The sequence below is a fragment of the Canis aureus genome, chromosome 4 (assembly GCF_053574225.1).
Source record: "Canis aureus isolate CA01 chromosome 4, VMU_Caureus_v.1.0, whole genome shotgun sequence".
NCBI lineage: Eukaryota > Metazoa > Chordata > Mammalia > Carnivora > Canidae > Canis > Canis aureus.
In genome coordinates this window covers 52,140,500-52,167,859 of record NC_135614.1, presented here as the reverse complement: position 1 = coordinate 52,167,859, position 27,360 = coordinate 52,140,500, and the positions used below count along the sequence as shown (strand labels likewise).

At 37.8% G+C, this 27,360-nt stretch overlaps 2 protein-coding genes across 8 annotated transcripts; one reads left to right on the top strand and one right to left on the bottom strand.

The window, feature by feature from the left end:
• Positions 1 to 61: 61 nt before the first annotated feature.
• SLU7 (spliceosome associated SLU7) lies at positions 62 to 15,003 on the bottom strand. Its single transcript, XM_077895659.1, has 16 exons — positions 14,844 to 15,003; positions 12,692 to 12,877; positions 11,878 to 12,031; positions 11,465 to 11,545; positions 10,997 to 11,161; positions 10,010 to 10,078; positions 6,915 to 6,962; positions 6,146 to 6,277; positions 5,783 to 5,880; positions 5,545 to 5,612; positions 5,276 to 5,415; positions 4,144 to 4,305; positions 2,735 to 2,839; positions 2,513 to 2,584; positions 2,282 to 2,398; positions 62 to 1,642 (listed from the first exon to the last, which is right to left on the bottom strand). Exons 1-16 carry the CDS (start codon positions 14,966 to 14,968, stop codon positions 1,463 to 1,465), a joined length of 1,902 nt encoding a protein of 633 aa, XP_077751785.1. The 5' UTR covers positions 14,969 to 15,003; the 3' UTR covers positions 62 to 1,462.
• A 4,629-nt stretch (positions 15,004 to 19,632) lies between these two features.
• PTTG1 (PTTG1 regulator of sister chromatid separation, securin) lies at positions 19,633 to 27,360 on the top strand. Of its 7 annotated transcripts, none has more exons than XM_077895657.1 (6): positions 19,633 to 19,763; positions 20,124 to 20,224; positions 20,568 to 20,749; positions 22,025 to 22,118; positions 26,110 to 26,268; positions 27,226 to 27,360. In XM_077895657.1, exons 2-6 carry the CDS (start codon positions 20,134 to 20,136, stop codon positions 27,300 to 27,302), a joined length of 603 nt encoding a protein of 200 aa, XP_077751783.1. In that variant the 5' UTR covers positions 19,633 to 19,763; positions 20,124 to 20,133; the 3' UTR covers positions 27,303 to 27,360. The 7 variants fall into 7 exon arrangements, with proteins under 7 accessions (XP_077751783.1, XP_077751778.1, XP_077751781.1 ...); XM_077895652.1 differs by having other exon boundaries at positions 20,124 to 20,344; positions 20,565 to 20,749; XM_077895655.1 differs by having other exon boundaries at positions 19,634 to 19,763; positions 20,565 to 20,749.

The window sequence follows — 27,360 nt, the reverse complement described above, 5'->3', positions numbered from 1 at the left end:
CTGCCAGTCCCTTAAACTCCTTTTCTGCCAAATATTTGAAATAATGCTACAAACCACTCAGTTAAGTATTCTCAATTACATATCTTTATTAACAAAAGATAAATACAAATAGACATCAGTGTCAGACTTTATGTTGAACCACCCCATGTTAAGGTAGGAATATGAAACCTAAGTCATCGACTTTCTTGAATTATATAAGAATGAGCTCCGTTTGCATTGTTTTAATTTCCTACCAGTCTGAATCTAGAGACTATATCCATAGTACTTGACAATTTGTTACTCTCTCACCAGCACTATTTCTGAGATGGTAACTTAATGCGGTACTATAGTGGGTTTTGGTAGCTTAGAAGCCAGGGAGCTGTTAAAGGCCAATGTAGTTATGTCAGGGGTTTGAAACAGGCTCTTTGCATTGATCCCACTCACTGTATCATCTTCACAGTGTTCTTAGAAGAGGCCTGAGGATCATGGCAGTCTCAGTTATTAATAGTCCCATGAGCTATCCTTATAATTCTTTGAAGAAACCTTCAACTTCAGGTTTTGCTTTCTGCAATTTTTACAAAGAGACACCTCCTCCCATAGAGACTAGGTACAACGGATATTCTACAATTTTTTGAAATTTAATATTCATGATTATTACATAAAGGCAATCACAAAACAACAAATAGTACCACAAAAAATATTCTCTATGATAGAGGAAAGCGTTTCTGTGTCCAAAGGCTCATGTCCAGCATGGTAAAAGACCTAGTACTGATCAGTCAACGGTGACTCAAGATGACAAAATACTATTTTTACATTCAAAGGCTAACCCATTTTGTTCTAGGTGTAAGGTACAAGGAAATATTTTAAAAATAAGAATTTTATAACCAAGTAGAAAACAGAATTATTACTATACAGATTGACATGGGGGGTAAAGTTATTCACATGTTCTACAGATTTCCTTTCAGTAATCCAAAGCCCAAGATAGAATAATTTTTGTTTGGCTTTAGACCAGTGAAACCTTAGAAGGCAAAACCAAATGATACTCAAATACCTACAATTATAGTTATTAGTAATTTGAAAAAAACGAAACCGTGATTTCAAGAATGAGTAATTCATCTGCCTTTGAAATGTGTGCTAACAGTAGATAAAAGGCCATAAAAATTGAGGAAATAAAGTTTGAGACTTAATAAATGTTAAGTAGAAAATGTTCTTGCTAGGTAGAGAGCGAAGGCCTCTTTCCACACCGCCTAATATAAAACTGGAAATAAAAATCTTAATATATACTTAATGTACTTCCTCTTTGTTTTTCTTCTTTGTTTTTTCAGTGTGTAAATAAATGAATTTACTATGAGACTTCTGAAGTCTTTATTAAAGTTAGGGAGCAAGAAGAGTAGTCATGGTTTTTCCACCTATGATCATTAGCAAAAAGCTGAAAAGAACGTATCAGCTGTGTCTGTCCTGGGTGACTGTTGATAACTAGTTACTACTGCCCAAGGAAGGAAGCCATGGGGTCATCTGGCCTCTGACGTTTCATTCTATAGGCCTCCATTTCCTCTTCAGTGGGTTCCCGAGTTTCATATATGCTATTGTAAGGCCGCTTCCTCTCATCAATCTGCATGATCTCCTTGACGTGAAGAAGGCGAGCCTCCTCTGCATTCAGTGCCTGTAGTGAGAGGAAAAACATGAGTACACAGCTCTACATCAGATCTCTTCTAGTAGCAGAATACAAAAGATCCCATTGAATATAAACTGCTATATCAAAAACCTGGATTGTCTGAAAGAGCTTGAGAGTCAGCCCTTCTATTGTCAAGCTACAACTAATCACTATTTGGCTGATATGGTATTTTCATAGAGCACAAAACATTCTACAACATTTTCAATGTTAAAAAAAATTTACTTAATAACAAAGATTCAACAAGATTCATTTTACTAACAGAAGTCCACAATTGATGCTTCTGGTGGAAACTACAATTCTGATTTTCCCAAGTACTTGCTGAAAACTACAAATTAGAGAGCTAGAAGGCAATTCTCTTTGGGCATTGTCAGTAACTCTAAAATAAGAGCTTTACAAAGCACATTTCTTCTGTAGCTTAGTAATATTTATCAAACATTCCAAGAAGCAGGCAATACTGAAAAACACAAAAATCTCCATTTGTATTCTAGAATTTCAAGGTAACCACAGACGTGGAACTCATTTCCTTATTTTTAAAATGAGCTTGGAGACAGGACTAGATAATTTCTTAAGGTGGCTACAAATAAAGAATACTGTCATCACTTGGACTATTTAGAGTTCACGAAGTACCTTCTTCAATTTCTCATGTTTCTTTTCTTCATCATCACTATCTGAACTGCTCTTCCGATGCTTCTTTTTCTTCTTCTTTTTCTTCTTCTTCTCTTCTTTTAGTTTCTCCTGATGCATCTGACAGGGAGGATTGAAATATATAGTGTTACTAACGCAAAAAACAAAGCTCCAGCACAAATTTTAAAGTCAGCCTTGAAGGACTTAATTCAGGACAAATGATTATAGACTTACCTCCATGAGGGTTTGAGGTTTTTTCACAGATTCTTCTCCAGATATGTCATTTATAATACATTCCTCTGAATTCTGTGGGAAAATACATGTAATTTGACTTGAGTATCATAGTTACCAATCACTGAAGGAAAAGTTAAAATTTGAAACATGAGAAAATATGTTTCATACAGATTTTGACTTAAGAGCTTTGGTTGTTTTATACTTGTGAGGACAGGTACTTACAGCAATCTCCTTGCCAGCTTCTCCAGTGCAGTAGGAATACTTGAAAAAAGAGTGACAGCATTTGTATCCCCATCGGCCTTCTTTCCAGTAAGATCCCCAGATATGCTGCAGAGAGAGAGTTGTTGTTTAAAAAAAGAACCCGAAACTAGGGACTCTCGCATACTGCTGAGATGACTACAAAAGAATACAGCCCTTTAAAAAGTAAATTGGGAAGAAAATTATGGGGATTCCAGGGCTAGCTGACAGGAAAAAGGTGGCCTGTCCTCAAGTGTGAGAAGCAGCCATTAAGTTATAGTGATCTCACATTCCATTCCCAAAACTATAAAAAAAAATTAGGATTATCTGACTTCTCTTCAAAAATTAAGAACTGGGAGATTCTGGGCTCACATTCCCACTTGGCAAGAACTGACTGTTGCTGACCACTGGATGCCCCTTTTAGACAAGGTCTATGCTCTCTAGTTTATACAGTGTGCCTGGCTCGCTTCACTCATATACAGTTAGTGGCCTGGCTCCCAGAGGTGCTTCGGTTTTTGACCTTAGAAAATTGTAGTTTGGGTACTTCAAGGGTATAACAAGTAACATATGTTTTATGATGTGATGTGGTATAATTCATCACAAAACACTATGAATTATACTGTATCACATATGTTCTTGTCAAAATATTTAACTTATATCTAATCAAGCCTTTACTCTGAATTCCTGTTTATAGGAAGTGCAGAGGCCACAGGAATAAATTGTATAGCACCAGGAATCAGTCAAATACAAAATATGAGACAGTTTACAAAATAACTGGCCCAATCTGAGAATTGCTGTCATGAAAAGGGAGATATGACACAGGAAGAGAAAAAGAGACATAGCAACCAAATTCAACTTTGACTGGATTCTGACTCAAAACAAAAACAAAAACCACCCATTTAAAGTTTTTGTGTATATTTTAGTAATGTATTTAAGAACTAGAGATTAGATGATAAGAAGGAGTCATATCAATTTTCTAAAGTGTGATAATGTTGATGTAGTTATGTAGGGAGCTGTCCTTAATTTTGGGAGATACATGATATAGTTTCTTGGATAAAATACCATAATATCTGTTATTTTCAAATGTTTTAGTTAAAAAAATACAAATATAAATTATACGTATATATTATTCTATTTACATACATGTGCACACACACATTCCCCCAAAGCATATATGGCAACATGCAAAAAATTTCTGAACCTAGGTAGTAGGTATGCGGGTGAACATAATAGTATTCTTTCACATTTTTTGTATTTCAGGAAAAATTTCATAAAACAGAATTAAAAAAAAAAACCTAAGCACAACAATAATTCACTAATGAAGCTGTAATAAGAAAATATAACCCAGAGAAAATGCTAACATGGACACCAAATGGTTCTAGTTTAACACATACTGTGTGATTGTGGATCTTCACATCTTCCTCATACTTAGAGCAAGCAACAGCTCGTTCCTGTCCTTTGATGACTGTCCCATGCCTTGAGTACTCCACATAGTCTTCAGTCTGAGCTAAAAGCAATTCAGCTGGAGGGGCATCCAAGTGTTCTTGGCCACCATACTAAAAGAACATTGAACATTATTAAATACGTTTTACAGAAAAGATTTGCATTCAGATCTCTATTGATGTCTTCAGTTGATATTCATCTGTTGATTCATCTAAGATTACAAAATGGCCATGATTCCTCTTATTATTATTTTTTTAAGATTTTATTTTGAGATTTTATTTTATTTTTCTTTTGAGAGAGAGAGAGGGAGAAAGCATGGGTAGGGGGAGGGACAGAGTGAGAAGCAGACTCCTTGCTTAGTAGAGAGCCTAAAGAAGGGCTTGATAACAGAACCCTGGGATATAACCTGAGCTGAAGGCAGACACTTCATCAACTGAGCCACCTAGGTGCCCCATTTCCTCTTATTCTTGTATGCATGCCCATTTGCCACATGACTTTGCTACTCTTCCGCTCAAGAGACAGTTATTTTTTCTATCCTTTGAATCTGGACCTGGCCATGTTACTTGTTCAGGTCTGTTGGAAATTGGCAAATGTGATGCAAGCAAAGCCCTAAAAAGCATACTTTTTGTTGCTAGTTTCTGGTACCCTGAGAATGCTTAATGAAGCTGGACTAGTCTACCACAGGATGAGAGCCCACAGGGGGCAGGGATGAGCTGTTCCAGATGAGGGCTCTTAGGATAATCAACCTGCTAAATACCAGAGACCAGAATGAGGCCATTCTAGATCATCTAGCTTCAGATGGCCCAGATCAGGAGACCCACCTGACATACAAAGTTGTGAGCAATAACAACGTTTATTTTAAACTACTAAGTTTTTCCATGATCTGTTTTGCCTGCAAAAGTTTCTTGAGAAAGCTATAGTGATAATGCATACAACTGATTACATCAATGGGATGATAGGACTATTCCTAACAAATTAAAAGGGTCTCTCTGTGTGTTATATTTCAAATGTGAATCAAATGATTATTAACTGGCCATTTCTCTTTAATGAACATTCTTTTTATAGCATTTTGGTCAAAATTACCTTTTCCAAGATGCTTTCTTTCTGCTGTTCTTTGAAGTCTTCTTTTTTGACTTTGAAGGACTTGTACAACAGCTCTAGTTTTGTAGGATCGGCCTGCAGATGTACTTCAGATCCCTTGTCATAGGCTTCCCAAGCAAACACTACAATAATCAAAAACATCTTAATGAGTTCTCAGCTACATTTATTCATGCTTGAAAACAGCTTTTAAAAATGCCTCCAAATTTCTTTTGAGCTGACAGAAAATATCTTGACATAGAGCAAACACTTACACTGTGTCTGAGCCATTGAAATGGTATCTCCTGTGTATCTAACGAAGTTATCCCCAGCATAGCTCACTCTGTAAATATATATTTAAAAAACAAATTGTTTCAGAAATTGCATTCTTTAAGGACAGTGAATTCTTTTCTAACCCAACCATAGATGCTGTTCATTCCAACTCAGGTTCACCTTCATGATTAAAAACTCTCCTCCCCATCTTGAAATCTATACATTTAGCTTGATACTTACTCATCTGGATTTTTTCCTGCGTTGGCATAAGGATTCTCTCTCATCGCTCTAGTTTTGGGATCATAGTAAGCAGAATTTGGATCTAAATTCCGCAAATACTAGAAGGAAAATGTTTTAAAACTGCATTAATGTTTAGTTCTCTCAAAAAAGATTTCAGCAAACTAGGTGGAGGAGTTAATCAGGATCAATTACATGAATCTCTGTATATCTGGGGTACAGATGAAGGGGAAAAAAAGACTGATACTTAATCTTGGAATGACTGACTGTATTACCCATATACTGCCCAGATATCAGATGAGTAGATAAAATGTAGGGTGAAAAGACAAATATTTCTTGAATGTGTGTTAAGTTGGCAGGGCTTACTTTTGCAATATCTTCTCGAATCCTGAGATTCCGGACAGTGATTCGTCTCTTAGAGTCAAAGTTCTGTCCAGGCATGTCAATATCATCTGCATATTTATCTTCATCCTCATCTTCACTATTATGATCTTTTTCCTGAAGGAAGGGGAAAGAAGGAAAAACAAATTATAAGAAGAAAAGAGCAGCATTTAGTTCTTGCTTTCCTTTGAATTCCCTTTAACCAAACTATTTTATTATTATTATTATTTTTAAATTTATTTATGATAGTCACACAGAGAGAGAGACAGAGGCAGAGACATAGGCAGAGGGAGAAGCAGGCTCCATGCACCAGGAGCCCGACGTGGGACTCGATCCTGGGTCTCCAGGATTGCGCCCCTGGCCAAAGGCAGGCACTAAACCGCTGCGCCACCCAGGGATCCCTATTTTATTATTTTTAAAGATTTTATTTATTTATTCAGGAGAGACATAGAGAGAGAGAAGCAGACTTCATGCAGGGTGCCTGATGTGGGACTTGATCCTGGATCTCCGGGATCACGCCCTGGGCTGAAGGTGGCGCTAAACTGCTGAGCCACCCGGGCTGCCCTTTTTTTTTTTTTTTTTTTTCTCAAGATTTTATTTATTTATTCATGAGAGGCAGAGACACAGGCAGAGGGAGAAACACCCTTTAACCAAACTCTTATTCACTTATATTCTTTAAAGCTATTATTTATGTTATTAGCCATCAGAAACTGAAAAATTTAATGTATACCTAGATAGGGAAAATATTTATTACCATCTGAGAATTTGGTTCCTCTTCTCCCCACTGGTGTTTTGGAGAATTCTGCATTATTCAATAAGAAAAAGAATTTGTAATTTTATTTCACTGAATCTACTAATTATTTAACACTTTAGGTAAAATAATATAATTTAAATCTAACTGAACAAATCCTCATATTTCTCAATGTAATCAGCATGTCAGTTCTGAATACAAGTATGTCATTGCAACTAATTTTATCAGACTGTCTACAAAGCCAGAATATTTCTAAAGAATTTTCAATGATATAGTATTATAATCACACAAAGGTAAGAGAAACATTAAAATGACCAATGTACCCAAACATATATTCATTTCTTATATGTTAACCTTTAGGCATATACCAGTTTTGCTAAACCTCACTAGCTTTCTATCAAATCCAAAAAGAAAACATTACCAGGATCATGTAATAAGTATCTTTAGAGCCAAAACAACTTTTGTAAAACTTAGGCAATGAAGGAATCTACTTAAGTGACACCGTATTGTAATTTAAGGAGAGTCTAAGATCCTTGTCATAAAGACACTCTTTCTTCATTACCATTGGTCAGGATTTTTCCTAACTTCATAAAATGCCTATAACAAAATAGTATTTCATCATATCCCTTTAAAAGGCTTCAAAGATTAAAAAGAGTAACTTATAGCACTAGTGGGGGAATGTGAAAATATGAGTGTGTATGAATATATCTATCTATTCTACTTATATAAACACAGTGATAGATACACACATACATATGCTATATATTACATTACATTATGTTATATTGGTGGGGGCATAAATTTGTATAGCTTTCCTGAATGGTAGCTAAGTGATACGACATCAAAATTTTAAATAAATAAAAATACTCACTGCATCAACAATTAAACATTAAGGAATTTATTCTAATGGAATAATATACCAATTATATAAAGAGATATATATAAGAATGTGATTTACACATTCTTATATATATTGTATATAATGTATTATATTGTATATTATATATTGTATACAATATCAAAAATTTGGGAAAAATCAAATAATTATTAGACAACTGGTTATATAAATTACTGTACTCAATGACCACTGAACATCCATTAAAAGTGATTCTATCCAATTTGCAGAAAAAAATTCATACAATTTGCTACCTTTTTTGCTGTTATTATTAAAAAAAAGGGGTGAGAACGGTTGTAACATTATATATTTGTCTTTGCTTGTGAAACTGAAAGGATCCATAAGAAAAATAAAACAGATTATGGGGGCGGTAAGGGTTAGAGATAGGGTAGTTGGAGGCAAGGATGGGAGACTTTACTGCATATATCTTCTTAAATTCCTGTGAGTTTTGAAACGTGAATTTATATAAAAATAAATAGGTCTGCATTCATTGACAGAAATGTGAGCTCACTGCACTATATATTAATTGAAAGATGAGGTGATAAATGAGTATGTAAAGGTGAAATCCACATTAAAAACATGAATTATAATTGCATACATATATAGATATATATATAATGTTCTATTTTTTTCACCGAGTTATATATTACTTTCAGAATCAGAAATATGTTTTTTTCTTTTTAAGATTTTATTTTTTAAGTAATCTCTACACCCAATGTGGGGCTTGAACTCATAACCTTGAGATCAAGAGTCACATGTTCTACTGACTGAGCCAGCCAGGTGCCCCACAAATATATTTTTTGGAGTTTCTGCAATTTGCTAGTTAAACCAAAAAAACACACTTATACTGCTGTACAGAAAGTTAAACCTCTATAGTAGATTCTTCTACTGTATATAGTTAATATTAATATTCAAGCACTGAAAGTGGGCAAAAACCATCAGTCCCCTGTATACGCTTAAATATACTTACTGGGGAAATAAATTAGACTGTGTTTACAACAAACAACAGAGAATATATCAGAACAAGAAAAACAGGCCATTTTCCTTTTTCCAGAGTTGGTAATAACAGCTATCAATTACCAAGTTTACTTACTATATGATATGATGCTAGGCCTCTTGAGGGGTAGGTGTTGTTGTCTCTACTTGGCATGATAAACAGACTCAGAGAAGTAAATTAATTTTTCTATGACCACGTATCTGGCCAAGGGCAGAGATGTATCTTAACATCTATCTGTTAACCTGAGATGTAAACCTGCCTGCCAGGTAGCCTCAGTGATTGCTCACTTGGTCATTAGGTCTGTTTGTAATTCATACCTGCTGAGTCCCTTTCAGGAATTGAAACTCCAAATGTTTAACTTATTACTCATGTGTGCCATAAATTTGTTTAAAAGAAAACTTTTAATAAGCACAATATACATTAACTATTAAGTTGTCATGAATAAATGGCTGCAATACATCTTTTTTACTGTAAAATTATTTTTACTCAGCTATAAAATTATTACATTATGGAAAACGTAGAAAATGCTAGTAAAATACAAAGAAAAATTTACTAATTCTACAATGAATGAAAATCAATATTCTGATTTTTTCCCTGTGATATTGTAATATTTTTTGTTATTTAAATGTAAGTGTTATCCATTGTTGTTACAAAGTATCCATAAAAACCATTTTAAGAGCTATGCAACATTGTACCATGAAGACACTGGACAGTTTATTTTACCCACTCCCTAGTCCTGTTTTTAGCTATTTCAAATTCTTGCTATTTGATTTTTATTTCGTGATTTTTAAAAAATTTCATTCAAATTCAGTTAACATAGATCACTGGTTTCAGAGCTAGGGGTAGGGGTAAGTGATTCATCAGTCATTATATAACACCCAGTGCTCATTACATCATGTGCCCTCCTTAATGTCCATCACCCAGTTACCCCTCACCCTCCCACTTCTTGCTATTTTAAACAGTGCTACATCTTTGCATATGTGACCTCTTTCCTGACTACTAGAAAATTCTTTAGGATGGAGGGATCTACTAATGTTCCTGTGAACTGTATAAAAGTGCCAGTTTTAGTCTTTCCTCACAATAGCACTTCTGTCTTCCTAAATCTTTTCTAACTGAAGAGATATAAAGTGAACTGTTTTGACTTTCTTTTTTTTTTTTTTTTACTTAGAGTCTGAATTTTTTTTATGGATCATTTTTATTACTTACAGCCTGTTCCACTAATTTTCCTGAGGCTAATTCTTCTTGGAGTTTCTGGGCTTTCAGTGTTCGTTTTGCCTAACAAAAAAGGAAACATTTGAAATTTATTTTACAACATTCAAATGAACATTTAATTTTTACACACTTAAAACCAATAAATCTATTGTTTTCAGAAAGGTCATCTCTTTGAGATTTCTCGTAGCTCTAGATCTATGATTTCTAAGTAACTGGAGTTTGTAACTCCTATTGAATCAGACATTAATGTAAACTGAGCCAAATAGTGCCAGTGATTAAACTACAGAGAATAAGTCCTGTCCAAATGGGGCAGCTGTCACTTGACTCCAGATGACTGATGCTTGCCAGGTGGGCCCAGGATCACCATGTATTTTATTGTTCAAGAATAGATGAAATTTACACTATGTGACATTTTTTACTGTGATTTTTAAATGTAAACTCTTATATAAAAAAAGAAGGCAAAAAATAAATAAATAAATAAATAAATAAAAGAAGGCAGCATGACTATGGATTTTAAGGAACAGGAGTAAGTAAAATCATAACAAAAACAACTGAAGTTGAATTAAAATAAAATTCACTTTTTTGAAATGAGTTATCCTATTCCCCTTTCACTTCTCTCAAATGCTATGTGAGGCAACTTAATACAGGCCCAGATAAGATGCAATGTGTGAGGCTTGGCAAGTTTATAACCTTAAAAAGCCAAAAGCCTTAGATACTAATCTGTTCTCATGCTTCCAGTATCTTCTGGAACCTCAGGGAAGTCTCAGGAAATGAGAAACAATACAAGAATCAAATAAGAAACTGCTGCCAATATGGTTAGCATACCTTATTTTTGCTGTTGCATCAGATCTTATACTACTATAATAAACATGCCACCATTTTTATATTGCTTGAAGACTCGAAAAACAGAGTTGCTTAAACAGTGATACAGCAAAATGTACATTCTTTAAGGAGTGTGAGAAAGCAGGGAACATTGCTCACCAGATCAACTTTGGCATATTCTTCCACAATTTTCATGTGTTCCTCTGGATTATAGCCATTCCACCGATCCCTCTTCCCATCATAGTCAAACATCAGCTGAGGCTGGACATGTTCATCTGGAGCAATATTAGTACCTGTAAATTTTGCTCCAACTCGCCTAGGTCTCTGGGAAATAGAATAATAAAATCAAATCTTTTCCTAAGTTCCTGTAGCCTAAAGGAAAGTTTCAGATGACATTTATAAAGTGTGCATAAACATATCATGGGAATTTATGGTCTGTTCACATATCAGTTACTCTCCTACTCTCCAGAAAATTTTGATGGTGCTAAACTAATTTCAGTGAAATTAATTTTTATTTAACTTGTACCAAAATTTAGGTAATTTCAGAAAAACAGAATTAAGCTATCTGACAGGAAAAAAGAAAGAGACCCTCTGACAAATTTCTAAAATTCTCAAAGGTGAACTTACCTCAAAGCAGTCTTTCTTTTTGTGTGTCATGGCCCCACAATTTTCACATGCTCCTTTGCGGTACTTAGTAGTTATGGAATTCTATAAAAGGACATAAAGAAAAACGTTTTATTTCTGAATAAGTTAGAAAAAATTTGGCTCTTCTTACTATATTGTCCAGTGAAGTGATTTACTCATTAAGAGAAATACTACTTAGAGTCTCCATACTTTTATAAATGAGAAAGTTTAAGTACTTTAGCAATATAAAACTTATAAAAGAAAACACAGAAACAAAAGTAGCATGTATTGTGAATTTTAATCCCAGGTAAAAGATGTTTTATAATCTGATATAACTTTATTAAAGGCTTTTATATTAAGTTATTCAAATAAAATCTCCATTTTCACAAGGATATATATAAAAGTTGCCCAAATACCTCTTTTACACCCCTCTTGTACCATTCTCCAGATGAGCTGTATTGCTTTTGTTTCTCTGGTTGTGGTCTCTGGTGCTTTAAAGTAGGTCTTTTTGATGGATCAATATACCATGGCACTGAAGAAATATACTGAGGTATATGAGGGTTGATGTCTCTGTAATTTAAAAAATATATATATTTTAAGAATAAAGTTTGAAAATAATTGATAATACAATTACAAAGGTAGCCTATACAGACTCTAAGAAGAGAGATAGTGCAGTGGAGGGGAAAGAGAAAATATGCCTGATCTCTCTATATAATATAGTAAAAACAACAAAATTAAAAATAAGTAATTTATTTTAGAATGAAAAAATTTCCAATTTAGCAACTAAGAATAGTGACAGAACTGAAGCGAGGAAAGATATAAGGAAGATAGAGATGAATGTTAGAAGAGTAGATAAATCTTATGAAAGAGCAAGAAGCTAGCCAATAATGCCTAGAGTTGATTACAATAACGATGTAGGTACATTATTTAGAGATGTAAAGGTATCAACCAGAAAAACTCAAAATAGAAAGATTTAAAAGTAGTCATTTTCCAGAGTGGAACAGGGAGTGGGAAGAGCTGAAAGAGATGACTGCTGTTCATTAGAAGTCCTTCAATACTTTTTTATTATTAAACCTTACATATATGAATTTGATAAAATAATAAAAACAAAAAGGATGTAAATGGCAAAGATAGTTTCCTGTCAAACTAAAAAATGAGAAATTGCTAAACTAAGTAGATATAAATTTGAACTTTGAATGAACAGATAATGCAAAAAATGAATGTACTTACTTTCCTTCTTCATCAACTTCTGCTGGAGCATTACCCAGTTTTCGCTGTTCTTCTAGCTCCTTCTTCTTTCTCCAGTCCTCTCTGGTCATCTTCTTTGGTTCCTCCAGACTCATTTCTTTGGACCCCGACAGGGGGGCTGCATTAACTGCATCTACAGCTGCAGCTGACATGGTTATCTGGATACCTCTATGAGAAGAAAGAAATATATATTAGTATAAAGTAGGCCTTCATGAGTTTATCAGGGAAACTATCAAAAGTACACAAATTGCATACCTCATAACACATACTACAGTCTCATTTATATATAATATTTTATATGCTCTTATAGCATCTGTGAGGGAAGGGTCTCTTTCTCTTCCACAAAAAATCTCTATATACTGTTCGCAGTTCCTCCCTCAAATCTAACTTACAAATGAAGAGAAACATACATACATGTACTTAAAGTTTCCTAAGACTCTTTATCTTATTAATATTCCTTAATTTCTCTATATATGACTCAAACTTTTCTAGCACATTAACCCTACATAAGTAAACAATGTCCTATTTTTCTCAAAGATGTAATTCCTTAAGAGTTATCTATATCCATAGACTCTATTTTCCCAACTACTTCGTTCCTCAGTCACTCCAATTTAGCTTCCACTCCTTCTCTCTCTGAAGAGGCCCCACAAAGTCATCAATGATCAATGTGCTAAATCCACTAAACATTTTTCAGTTTTCTTCCTTCTCTTTTAAAAATATTTATTTCTTTAAAATTTATTGTATTTCTTTATTTGTGTGAGAGAGTGCATGTGTGTGTGGGGGGCACGGAACAGGGGTAGGGGCAGAGGGGGAGGGAGACAGGCAGACTCCCTGCTGACCTGGAAGCTGGACAGTCATTGGGGTTCCATCCCAGGACCCTAGATCCTAACATAAGCTGAAATCAAGAGTCAGAAGCTCAAATGACTGAGCCTCCCAGGCGCCCCTGTTCCTTCCCTTCTTGAAACATTCTTACCTCTTGGCTTAAGTGACACTATAATCTGTTTTTTTCTTTAATCTCTCCTGCTGCTCTTGTCTTCTTTGCAAGTTCATCTATTTCGGCCCAGTTAGTTAATTTTGGATTCCACAAGGCTCAGTCTTGGAGTCTCTTTCATCACTCTGGACTTCATCAGTAGTCAGCGCATCTATTTCTAAGGCTTTAATATACCACTGTTGGCTCTCCAGCTTATTTTCTCCTTTTCAGACCTTTTATCTGAGTTTCACATACATATATTCCAATAGCTCGCTTCATAGCATCTACTTTTAGAGGGTCTTAGAAACACGTAAACTCATCAAATCTTAATTTAAACTCATGATCTTCTCCATGGAATGCCATCTTGATTACTGTTTCCTCTCTTAATGAAAAATACTATTCATACCTTTACATATATGTTCCAGCTAATCTCGATAACTATTTCATCATTAAGTATTTTTGTTTTTTTACCTTCTGAATAGCATTCATATTTACCTACTTCTCTCTATCCTCAATGCTACCACTTTAATGGAAGGTATTACTTTCCCTTTCTTATTGGTCTCCTGCCATTCTCTCCAATCAGTTCTCCACACCGCAGTGTTATTTTTTCAGAACACAAATTTAATCATATCATAACCTACTTACACAAGCTTAAAATCCTACAATGTGGCTCTGTCCAAGATACATATAATGCCATTCTCATACATCACTTTAAGTGTGCTAAGATAGTAAAAATAAGCACGTAAAATAACTTTTAAAAATATTTTAATTCAATCCAACATATCCAACATCCTATTTTAACACTTAATCAACATAAGAGAAAACAAAGTCCTTAAAATCCGATCAGATTTTACACGTATTCAGACCAGCCATATTTCAAGTGCTCAAGAGCCACAAGTAGCTAACAGCTGGGAAATGAAACTCCGATGATATCTGATAATTCTTACTCTAAAAATCATTAAGACGTTCCTGGTCTGGCTCGGCACAAGCACACTGAGGCCTAGGACCGCGGCTTTCTTCTCGGTCCCGGATCCCCATTCCCCCCTCGACCTGGAATTCATCACTTTCGTAGGAATGTATCTAAGAAGTAGGAGCCTTCGGCCTGTTTTCCAGAGTTTTTCAGCTTCACCTTCTCCCCATCCCCAAGGTCCCACATTTCCTTACCCAATCCGGTCACAGCAGAACCCAAAACCTCCCGACAGAAACAAACTCAATCCGTCAATGTTTACTTCCTGGCTTTCCGCCCTCTCCCGGCAGCCACTGCGGTAGTTTCCGGACGAGCGACACATGCGCACTAACGTCTTTCGGTAGGGGACCAGGTCAGGCTCCCACGCGATGTTATTATCGCGAGATCTCGCGCGCTTCTTTATTTACCTCGGGCTGGAGGAAGGGGTTAGTTTGAGCAGGTGCTTTCCTGCTCTCCGGGTTTGTGTTGTTGATTCTTTTAGAGTCGCAGACTCTTAGGAGGCTTAAAAAAAAAAAAAGTACGGAGAATAGACAACAGCTTACGCCTCTCTGCAGAACTAAGAAATGAATGGGGAAGTTCGTGACATATTACAAAAGAAAGGCAGTTAAAATTAGTATTAATTAGTGGTCAGTGTGTGACACTTTGAGGGACGTGGTGAGCAAAAAGAGTATTTCCTTGCATTCACAACATACAAAGTGAAAAAGGCACTAAAATGATTTTCAAATAATGTACAGTTGTAAAAAGCCTCTGTGAAAGGAATACCAGATGCTCTGAAAACCTAAGGCACCATTTGGTGGTTGTGACATTCTGTACCGAAGTGATCTTGTGTTTTGTCATTAGAAAAAAAAATACTATGAAACAATTTCTATTTTGGGAAAACTGGTATCTATGACATTCCAACCCTCCTTTTAAAGTACACCTATGAAGTAAGATTAGTTACTGGAAAATAAGCAGTAGTTTGTTCTTTCTTCTTTCTTTCTTTCTTTTTTTTTTTTTTTTTTTAAGATTTTATTGATTTATTTGAGAGAGTGTAGAACGAGAGAAAGAGCATGAGGGGACGGGGGTTCCATCCCAGGACTCCTGGATCATCACCTGAGCTGAAGGCAGACGCTTAACGGACTGAGCCACCCCTAAGCAGTAATTTTGGTAGTAGAATTTCTTCTGTTTTTTTCTTCTTTGTGCTGTTGTCTTTTATTTTTCAAGGTAACATGTATTAGATTTATTTGATTGTTTTTAGACAGAGAGAGTGAGCAGGGGGAGAGGCAGGCGACTGGGAGAGAATTCTAAAGCAGATTTCTCACTTAGTGCACAGCTGAATTCTGGGCTAGATCCCAGGCCCCGGAGATAATGATCTGAGTTGAAAGTCAAGACTGGGTCGCTTAACCGACTGAGCCACCCAGGCGCCCCAGTATATATTGCTTTTAAAAGTAAAAGTGAGGGGTGCTTGGGTGGCTCAGTCAGTTAAGTGTCTACTTTCAGCTCAGCTCATGATTCTGGAGTTCATGGATTGAGGCCCATGTCAGGCTCCCTGCTCTGTGGAGAGTCTGCTTCTCCCCCTCCTACCTCTTCCTCACTGCTCCATTTCTGCTCTTTGCTCACTCTCTATCTCTGAAATAAAGTCTTTAAAAAAAGTAAAAGTGAAAATAGCTCACACCCATGCTTCATAAAACCCCCTCATAATCCATTTTTTTCTTATTAAAAATTTGCAGTGCCAAGAGTTTAGGAATTTAAACATTAATTTTGATTTTACAGGGCAACAGGTGAAGTCATAGAAAGGGTCAGAGAATAGCCTGAAAGTGAGTAGTCTCTGGATCACCTACACTTTGTTTTTATTTCTTTAAATAATTCCTGAAATTGGCTTGGAATTGTTGAGGCCTGTTTTAAAATCACCAGGCACAAGCCAGGGAACACATCTCCCAGACGAATCATATAATGTACTGGAAGAGAAGGGAGAAGGCTTTGTAAGGTTTGGATTCCCCCTGGAGGACTTGGAGAAAAGTATAGGGAAGCACGTGTTCAGTTCTCTAGATGGGTTGCTGTTTGTAAATCATGATTAGAATAAACGGGGATTGATTAGGATCTAGGTACTATTATAAGGTGAGGGTGGTTACTAATTGGGTAATCTAGTAATAATAGGGAATAGTAAAGTGGGTTTGGGGCATCATTGGTGAGAAAACAAGAATCACTCAAAGAGGGGGTAGTTGGGGCACCTGGGTGGCTCAGTGGCTCAGGTCATGATCCCAGAGACATAGGCAGAGGGAGAAGCAGGCTTCTCTCGGGGGAAGTCTGATGCGGGGCTTGATCCTCTGCCTATGTCTCTGCCTCTCTTTCTGTGTCTCTCATAAATAAATAAATAAATAAAAATCTTTAAAAAAAAAAAAGAGGGGGTGGCTATAGCATTTTACAGTTTCTACATGACCTTGAGAAACACAGTGCTTCCTGTTGTAAGGGGAAGACTTAACTGGGGGAGATACAAATCTTGCACTCAAAGACCTTGGGAGATAGAGAATCCCCACTTCCCAGCTGTAGGTGCTATACAGATTCGGTTCCAAAGTGAACACTTGTGTGCTGATGATGCAATATGGAGTTGAAACATTTAGAGGTAGATAGAGGGAGAAAATAAGGAGAGGCAAGAGAATAAAAGAAAAAGAACAAGGGAGGGTCCATATGGGTGTGAATGGCTTTTTTGTCCTCTTTACCTTCTTAGAATATTTTCTTCTTGATGCCTTGCCCAGTGTCTAGCATTTAATCGACATTCAGTAAATATTTATTGAATGAATTAATCATTCAGCCAATTTTGGTTCTGAAATGCCAGGGAAGAAGGGCCAATGAGCTGACATATTGAGAACTGGATCAATGCCAGGTGTAGTGTTAAATCTTATGGGAAATAATGTAGGCTCAACCGCTCTCTCCTAACGTACCTGCAAGTTAGAATGTATCTAGTGACCTGTGGGGAGTAGGGATTGGATGATACAGGCCAGTCTAGGTCTTTTGAATTTATTCCTTTACCTCGTGTTTGTTTAATCTATTTCCATTTGTTATAGAAATAGGAAAAGGTCGTTAATTTTTCCAAGCACAATTTCTCCCCATATCTTGGAAATTGGAATTCCTTATCAATATTTTTTATTATTCCTCAGATCTTTTTCCAACTCTGTGCCCTCTGCCACTAGGCTCTTCTAGGCAGCTGTGATGAATGTATTGTTAAGATGTTAAAAGTTTAAAATAAGTCCCATTAAATGACAGAATTTGAAGAGAAGGGATCCCTGGGTGGCGCAGCGGTTTGGCGCCTGCCTTTGGCCCAGGGCGCGATCCTGGAGACCCAGGATCGAATCCCACATCGGGCTCCCGGTGCATGGAGCCTGCTTCTCCCTCTGCCTGTGTCTCTGCCTCTCTCTCTCTCTCTCTCTCTATGACTATCATAAATAAATAAAAGTTAAAAAAAATTTAAAAAAAAAAAAGAATTTGAAGAGAAGCCTGAATTATGTACTCCTTAGGATCATCATTTTGTTCATAAGCCAGATTCTTATTTTTGATATTTTTTAAATTAAATCATAATTAACATAACGTGATATTAATTTTAGGTGTACAATGTAATGATTCAACAATTCTATACATTTCTCAGTGCTCATCACCATAAGTGTGCTCTTAATCCTCTTCATCTATTTCATCCAGCTTCCCACCCACCTCCCCTCTGGTGACCACTAGGTTATTTTCTTTTTAAAAAAATCTTATTTAAATTTAATTAATGAACATATAGTGTACTATTAGTTTCAGAGGTAGAATTTACTGATTCATCAGTTGCATATAACACCCAATGCTCATTACATCATGTGCCCTCCTTAATGCCCATCATCTAGTTACCTCATCCTCTCACCCCCTTCCTCTCCAGTGACCCTCAGTTTGTTTCCTATGATTAAGAGTCTCTTATGGTTTGTCTCCTTCCCTGATTTCATCTTGTTTTATTTTTTCCTCTTTTCCTCTATGATCCTCTGTTTTTTTTCTTGAATTCCACATATGAGTGAGATCATATAATTGTCTTTCTCTGATTGACTTATTCCACTTGGCATAACATCCTCTAGTTCATCCACATTGTTGTAAATCATAAGTCATAGTCCTGATGCTATAATGAAAACAGCATCCTAGCCTGAAATATTGACGGTAGTTCAGCAATTAGGGAATAGTCCATCCATTCTTAATCACAAGCCCAACAGAATGACTCAAACATTACTGTTTGATCTGTTTGTATTTTACATCGCTTCTTAACTTTTAAAGATTTATCATTGAGGGTGAGAGCAGGCCCACGCGATGGGGGGAGGGGCAGAGGGAGAGAGAGTTCTGAAGCAGGCTCCCCACTAGACATTTTTTTGGGGGGGGGCACTTGATCCCAGGTCCTTTGGGTCATGATCTGAGACCCAGGTGTCCCATGCTTCCTAACTTTTAACCGTGCTCTGCTAGTATTCTTTAAAGGGAATAGGAGTGGTTTCAGTATCTGACTATATAAGCATTTTTTATATACCTAATTGAAATACAATTGTATGTATCCGTAGTTCCCCAGTTATTTTTCCAATGGCTGCCAATGCCTTTCCTCCAGTTCTGCATCTTCTTTTTTATTTGATATGCTCTATTTATTCTTTGGAGAAATAGTTAATTGAAGACTTTGGGAAAATAGTTCTGTTGCCACTTTGCCTTGACTCAACCCCAGCATCTTTTCATTTAAGAACTTCCTGGCCACGTGTCTCAGGAAAAAAAAAAAAAAAAAAAAACAACTCAAATTCTGTATCTTGATATCATAATGATCATTGACTTCCTGGAGTTGAGGCCCATGTTCACTCCCTTTCAATCTCTGTGAGTTGCTGGTTCAAAACACCTAGAAGTAAAGGGGTCAGCACGTTTGGTTTTTTCCTTCCCAGGAGAAGCTCTACGGGCGGGGCCGCGGGAGCTTGGGCCCCTCCCATTGGTCCTTCCGGGAGCCTCGCCCCACCCCCGGCCCCGCCTCCTGGGAGGATGGACCAATAGGAGCGCGAGTTGTGGTTTAAACTCGGAGTCCCGCGAGGGGGCCCGAGGCTCAGTCTCGGAGGAGCTTGGCTGTCGGTCCGGACCGGGCGGACCGCGAGGTGGTGAGCGGCTGGGCCCGCGGGTCCCGCGAGGGGGCGGGGGGCCGGGGGTCGTCTGTAGCGCCGAGCCGGGTGGAGCCACGGCCTGGGACTGCGTGCGCGGCGCCGGCAGTTCGGTTCCGCCGAGTAGCAGGACCCGTGCGAGCCCCAAACCGCCGACTTTTCTGGGACTTGGAGCCCCCGACGCAGGCCTCAGGAGTCAGGAGCTGGGTTAAATGCCTGTTGGCTCCAGAACGGGCTTCGCTCGCTCCTCAGCTCCAGTGTTGGCGTGGACCCGCCCTGGGTAGAGTTTGCTCTGTGCCACACCTTCCCTCTCTCCCCCTCCCTAAGCCTCGGGGTCTGATGCGCGTTTCACGCCCGCAGCTAGTCCAGAATGGCTACCCTGATCTTCGTTGATAAGGAGAACGGAGAGCCAGGCCCCCGTGCGGCTCCCAAGGACGGGCTGAAGCTGGGGTCTCGGCCTCGTAAGTACCCTGGCTGCCGTCTGCGCAGGTGCTGGCCTCCAGAGGTGGGCGTGGCCCGTGCTTGGGGGAGGCGGTTAGCTACTCCGTTGGAATACTGCTGCTGCAAAGTGCTTGTCACGGGTCTGTTTTTCATGTTCAGCATCTTAGTTAAGGGAGTATTTAAGAGGGCACAGAACCGAAGTACCATTAGACATATGGCCATGCCACTGTCAGAAGTGGGGGATGAGAATGAGGCCAAGTTTATGCACACGGTCAGCCTTCAAATTGCACGGGTGTTTGTTCCCTGAATAATCTTCTTTTCTTTTCTTCTTTTTTTTTTTTTTTTTTTTTTTTTTTTTAGCAGTCCAAGCTTTAGATGGGAGATCTCAGGTTTCAACACCACGTGTAGGCAAAATGTTTGATGCTCAAGCAGCCTTACCTAAAGTTGCCAGAAAGGCCTTGGGAACTGTCAACAGAGCCACAGAAAATTCAGTGAAGACTAATGGACCTCTCAAACAGAAGCAGCCAACCTTCTCTGCCAAAAAAGTAAGTGTTGGCTGCAAAGTCACTGTTGAAACACTCTAGCACTCTTTGACTCTTAAAAAATGACTATCGGCATCCTACTTTGCTTTCTGTCTTGGGAGTACAAGGAAATATAGGCTACCAAACATAGATTAAGAGGAGGGAATCATATTCCCTCTGGACTTCCTCTATGCCCTAGGATCAGAAGTCTCAGAAGCAGCTGGTGAATGCTTTTGCCTCACCTGCCCTTAACTAGTGTGGAAGCAGATTCTTTGATAGTATCTACTTAGGGATACAGGAAGTACTGAGAGGGAGGATACTTTACCAGAGATCACGGAGCTAATATAGCTCAGGTGCTGCCATCTTCATCTCCTAGAGCAAGCACCAGGTACTCTACTTTGCAAGCATGTCGATGTTTGGATGTGTGTACCAGCTATAGGTCCATGCATCCCAGACTGAGGAGACTTTGCTGTGAAAGATGACTTCAGCATGTACATTAACATTTCATTTGAATAATTGTGTTATGTATTTAGAAAAAAGCCCTAGTACTTTATATCAAAATAGGACTTCTGTGCTTTAGGACAAGATGACATTTTTAAAAACTAAGTTGAGTAAAAGAGAAATGTTAAATTCGAGTATCGCAAGGCTGTGGCAAAAATGAGAATGCAACCCAGAACTGAAGTGTGGGAAACCCTATTTTCCTCTAGATTTGCACACGTGACATAAGTTTGAGTCAGGAATATGCAGGCTTCTGCTTTGGCCTACTATTGCAGATTGCCTATCTGCCAATTTTATTCTAGGGAATTATCTAGTCTTCTAACTTCCATGACTGTCCTGCTGACTCTTACTCAGCGTGTGAATTTCAACTTAATATTTAACCAAGCAAATAATTAAGGGAACACTGATGGAGAAACATGGGTGGAAATCACATCCAAAAGCCAAAAATGGTTTCTAGAATTAGCTTTTGAGTAACTCATGCCTGTTTTCTCTGACAGGTTGAATGATTGAGTTGATTAGCTCTGAATTAACTGCCGTCTTGGTGACTTAGGCTAAAAGGTGCTGATACTTAAATTTCAGACTTAACTCTTGAGCATGCTCCTAGAATTGCTTGCTGAATTGTATTGGTATGTAATTATGAGAACTAAGGATTATGGTTTTTTAGAAGTCAGCATAAAATTGAAAAAATGTGGTGAAGCAGTCACATGTCTTGAAGACTTATGATCTCTTGTACTAAACATTTGTACAGTTGTACTAAACAAAGTTTTTCACTTTCATTGATTCATATTTTCGTGGTTTTAGGTGACTGAGAAGACTGTCAAAGCAAAAAGCTCTGTTCCTGCCTCAGATGACACCTATCCAGAAATAGAAAAATTCTTTCCTTTCAATCCTTTAGGTAATATATATATATATTTTTTTTTTTTGGTATTACACAAAAATGCTTTAGCCTTGAGTTTCTCTTAGAATCCAATTCAGCTCTAATTTAATATGGATATGAATATGACCTATGACCTCTAACTGTAATAAGACTGCCTGAATCTGGGTTTCTCTGGACAAATGTACTTGGTGGATTTATTTGTAAGGAACATCATCTTGGGTCAGAAGGGACATTGGTGCAAAGATGTGGAGGACGTTGTTCCTGACCTCAAAAACTTCTAAGGAAGATAAGATGTGTTCCCTAACATTGAACAAGTCTAGAGTGGACAGTGTTCTTAGCAAGACTTTTAGAAAGTGAGTTTTATGTCAAGTTGAACAATGAGAAAATCCGCGTAGTCTGTTATGATGTATGCATTTTTATTCTTTCAACCTGCTGCATGTACCCAAAGTATTTTCTGTTAACAGAAGTACCTTTTCAAGCTTTGATTTATTTCCATATGAAGAGAGGCTACTGTATCCAGGTTCTGGATGCAGTGGTTAATAAGAGGCTCCACCCTAAGAGAGCCCAAGATTTTTTTTTTTTTTTTTTAAAGATTTTATTTATTTATTCATGAGAGATAGAGAGGCAGAGACACAGCCAGAGGGAGAAGCAGGCTCCATGCAGGGAGCCCGACATGGGACTCAATCCCAGGTCTCCAGGATCACACCCCTGACTGAAGGCAGCACTAAACTGCTGAGCCACTGGGGCTGCCCAGGAGCCCAAGATTTGGAGGGAAAGTCAAACATTGAACAAATCCTCTCACTCTAAATGTCAGAAGGAGAAAAACAGGCCAACCAGGGAGAACTGAACCTCCCCTGGAAGAGCAGGAAGTTTTCTCAGGAAGTGACATGGAAGTGGAGCTTTAAAGGACATCAAAGGAGAGCCAGACAAGGGAGAGGAAGGGCAAGGCAAGAGTACCGCATGTCTGTGTGTGCAGTGATCTGGGGGTAGAGCAAAGGCCTGTACTGGTTCTGGGACAAAGACAGAGGAAAGGATAGCACAGGTGAGACTGGGGGCAGATCACACAAGGCCTTATTGGTTTCTGAGCTGGCATTTTTGCCCTTTCATCCTAAGGGCATTTAGGCAATCTGTGCATCCAGGTTGTCTCTGGCTTTTATATAATACAATTCTGCAGTTGGTATTCTCGAAATTGTTGTTAGTTTGTGAGGATAGCTGTAGTTGCTGAGTCTCAGTATGTGATTAAGATTTGATAAAATAGTGTTTCCATACTAACGATTACGATTCAGCCATGAAGGAAAATGAGGTAGATTTATGCGTATTGATCAGGAAGGAGGACTACAATATGCTGTGTTTGAGGAAAACAATACTGCCAGGTTGCCCTCCAAAATAGCATAAATTACTGAATCTACCTACAGTGGTTGAGGATGCCTGCTTCACCTCTAATCTCTCACAGCAGATGTTTCAAAAACCCTTATCAAAAAGGCAATGGGTATCATTGTTTTAAATTGTAGTGTGTGTATGTGTATTGAGCATATTTGATTATTGGCCTTCTATAGTGTTTTTTTTTTTTTTTTTAAACTTCCTGTTGGTATCCTTGTTTTTCTTTAATAGGTCTTTCTTTCCTTTTCCTTAATAGCTTTTGTGCATAAAGGAAATGAACTATTAGGTTGCAGACTTTTTTCCTCTGAAGTCTTCTGTTTATGGTTTCTTTTATAATTCAGTGGTTTTAAGTAGACACCTACCACCCAATTCTTTTTTAAGTTCTGGGTTTTAGCAGGCTTGAAAACAGTAGAGTAGTTCCTAGTATTTAGGCTTTAGAGAACTTTCACACTTCAGAAAAGGATGGTTCTCTTTCCTTTTTTTTTTTTTTTTTTTTAAGATTTTATTTGACAGCACAAATAGGCAGAATGGCAGGCAGAAAGAGGGAGACGGAGAAGCAGGCTCTCTGCTGAGATGTGGGGCTCAATCCCAGGACCCTAGAATCATGCCCTGAGCTGAGGGCAGACGCCTAACCAACTGAGACACCCAGGTGCCCCTCATCTTTGTTCTTTTGAGGAAAGGCTATACCCCTTGAAAAAACTCAATATTTTTGTTAATAGTCAAGAAAAATCTGTTGTATTTTCTTTTTAAATTTAAAAAAAATATTTTTTAAAAAGTAATCTCTCTGGCTGATGTAAGGTTTGAACTCATGACTCTGAGATCAAGAATCTCCTGCTGTACCAACTGATTCAGGCAGGTGCCCCAAGAAAAATCTATTTTAAATAATTCTAAGAAGCAAGGCACTTGGATTATAAGGAGGACTGTTACTTAATAGTTCTCAAATTTGTTTTAGGACTTTTACAACTTTTTTTTTTTTTTTTTAAGATTTTATTTACTTATTCATGAGAGAGGCAGAGGGAGAAACAGGCTCCATGCAGGAAGCCCATCGTGGTCCCGATCCCGGGTCCCCAGGATCAGGCCCGGGGCTGAAGGTGGCGCTAAACTGCTGAGCCACCCGGGCTGCCTTTTACAACTCTTAAAAGTTAGTGAAGACCCCAGAGAACTTTTGTTTGTGTGTTATCAATTTTAATTCTTACTGCAGGAAATCTAAATAAAAATAAGTTCCTGGGGAATAAAAACCCCTCCATTATATTAATGTAAGTAACTTCTTTTAACATAATAGAACTTTCCTAAAACATTCAGGAGAATGGCATGATTTTGTATTTTTGAAAATGTGCTTAATTTGACTTAAAACAGTTGGGGCACCTAGGTGGCTGGGTTAAGCACCTGTCTTCAGCTCAGGTCATGATCCCAGGACCCTGGGATCCTATCTAGCATTGGGCTCCCTACTCAGCAGGGAGTCTACTTCTTCCTCTGTTCCTCCTCCTCTGGTGTGTGCACTCTTTCTCTCTCTCAAAAAATAAATAAAAATTTAATACCTGGATTCTCCTCTGATTCTGCATTCAACCTGTTGTATCTCTTTGTTTTGGTTGAAGTACATGAAAAAAATCTGGCCTCATGCAGATGCGTGGTTAAGAAAGGGGGGAGCATTTCGATAGTCTTTTCAGATAAGTGTGGAGAGTTTTCTTTCCTACCACACTAAAATTCAACAAGTGGCAGTTTCCAAATGTATGGTTGTGATGTGTAATCTGAAACCCTATCAGTGAACATTTTATACTGACCATAAAATCCACTGGGCTCTTCTGCAGTTTGAAAATCTTTTATTTTTGCATTTATCACACATTGATCATTTAGAAATAATGATTCACTGGGAAATGTAGATTATCCAAATGTTGAAGGGTTTCATGATGCAATATCAAACACACATTCATTAATGTCACCACTGATCTCTTCAGAAAAATATTAGGAAATTGACAAGCTAATAAGTTTTCCAAAGTTCTAGTGTTTTTTTTTCCCCTTGAGATTGTGTATATTATCATTGGCAATAAATACTGTTTCTTTAAATGATAGACTTCTTTTATTTTTCTGAGAAAATGTGTTACAAATACCCAAGTCTGAGTAACCAGTTTCTTTCTGTTATTTCAACTAAATAGTATTACAGGAAAAAGGCCGCTAGTTTAGCTTGCAAACCAAATAATTGTACAGATCTTTTTTCTTTGACCTCACCTGGTACTTCGGTATGCAACAGAAGTACTTTATGGTCATCATACAGAATACTAAAAAGACATGTTCTTCAGGGTTGAGAGCTAATAAAATTAATACTTTTTATTGTAGATGATAAAGTGATATGTGAAGCTGGCAATTTTTTACTGCAAGTGAATGGTTTTGAGGAATATAGTGACTATAAAATATAGTTTATTGCCACTTCTTGATTTGTGCTAAAGCACAGCAATTCCATCCATCATTGCTTTTGTCCCATCATTGAAAGTGTCAACACAGCAGAAGGTGTTGAAGTTATTAAGAACATAGTTTGACCTCCTGGGCCCACTGTAAGGGTCTCAGATCCCCGTGGGGCTACTGACCACTCTCAGAAGCATTGCCCTGATAAATTGCTTTGTCTTGATGGCAGATTTTGAGAGTTTTGACCTGCCTGAAGAGCACCAGATTGCACACCTCCCCTTGAATGGAGTGCCTCTCATGATCCTTGATGAGGAGAGGGAACTTGAAAAGCTGTTGCACCTGGGCCCCCCTTCACCCCTGAAGATGCCTTCTCTATCCTGGGAGTCTGGTAAGTGAGCAAGTGCCCTTTTAGTAGGGCTGTGAATTATTTGTGTTTTGATACTGCCGTTATTGTGGGGGCAGAATTGTATGGAAGGTTAGCCTACAAGTGATTTCTATTTCTAACTAAAGAGATAAGGTTTCAGAGTAATGAAACCTCTCATTTGGTAGTTTTTCAGTCCCAAGTGCTCAGGTAAAATTAAATCATTCTGGAATCTGGACAGTTCTGTTTATACTTTATTTTTAAAGATTTTATTTATTCTTGAGCAACACAGAGAAAGAGGCAGAGACCTAGGCAGAGGGAGAAGAAGGCTCGATCCCAGGACTCCAGGATCACGACCTGAGCCAAAGGCAGATGCTCAACCACTGAGCCACCCAGGTGCCCCTACGCAGTTTTAGATACAGAAAATAATATTAAATTTAGCATAAAGCTTCTTGGGTTATAACTTGAGGTATAGTAAACTTGTTTGGAATGAGATTTCCAAGTTCTATCCACAGCTAATCTAGGTTCAGGACACTTGAGCGCAATAGCACAGAATTGGCAGAACCTTCTTACTGCCAAGGTTTGAGGCCTGTACTCTGTTCAAGCTGGTGGTCAAAAGCTATCATCAGTATGTTTTCTATTTGTTCTGATGGGATAACATAAATGCTTCCATAAATTACATTAGTGATATTGTTGGCTCCTACGTGGGTCTCGAAGAACAATAGTTTCAGGTATGTCTTAAGGTTATTTCCTAATGAAGGGGAGTTCTGGTATCTTAGCCACATTTCAAGAAGTAAGTGTGTGTGTCTGTGTGTGTGTGTGTGTGTGTGTGTGTGTGTGTGTGTGTGTTTAGCTGGGGGTGGGGTAGGGATTCATTAGACAAAGGGGAAAATAAGAATTTATGAGTAAAACTGACAACCAATGTCTGTGTTGAGATGGACTAAAGCGTTTGCAGATATTGAGTAAGAAATTCCTGTCTTCTAGATCTGTTGCAGTCTCCCAGCGTTCTGTCGACCTTGGATGTTGAATTGCCACCTGTTTGCTATGACTTAGATGTTTGAATTTCTTAGCACTTAATAGTTTGTGTATTTTGTATTAATAAAGCAATTCTTTAACAGA

Excerpts from the sequence above, each read along its gene's own strand:
- SLU7 (XM_077895659.1), bottom strand. The coding sequence starts at position 14,968 with ATGTGTCGCTCGTCCGGAAACTACCGCAGTGGCTGCCGGGAGAGGGCG. Across the intron at positions 12,032-12,691 it reads GAAGTTGATGAAGAAGGAAA|AGACATCAACCCTCATATAC; the intron begins GTAAGTACATTC and ends TTTAAATTACAG. Across the intron at positions 2,399-2,512 it reads AACCTCAAACCCTCATGGAG|ATGCATCAGGAGAAACTAAA; the intron begins GTAAGTCTATAA and ends CCTCCCTGTCAG.
- PTTG1 (XM_077895652.1), top strand. The coding sequence starts at position 20,134 with ATGGCTACCCTGATCTTCGTTGATAAGGAGAACGGAGAGCCAGGCCCC. Across the intron at positions 22,119-26,109 it reads CTTTCCTTTCAATCCTTTAG|ATTTTGAGAGTTTTGACCTG; the intron begins GTAATATATATA and ends TCTTGATGGCAG. Across the intron at positions 26,269-27,225 it reads TTCTCTATCCTGGGAGTCTG|ATCTGTTGCAGTCTCCCAGC; the intron begins GTAAGTGAGCAA and ends CCTGTCTTCTAG.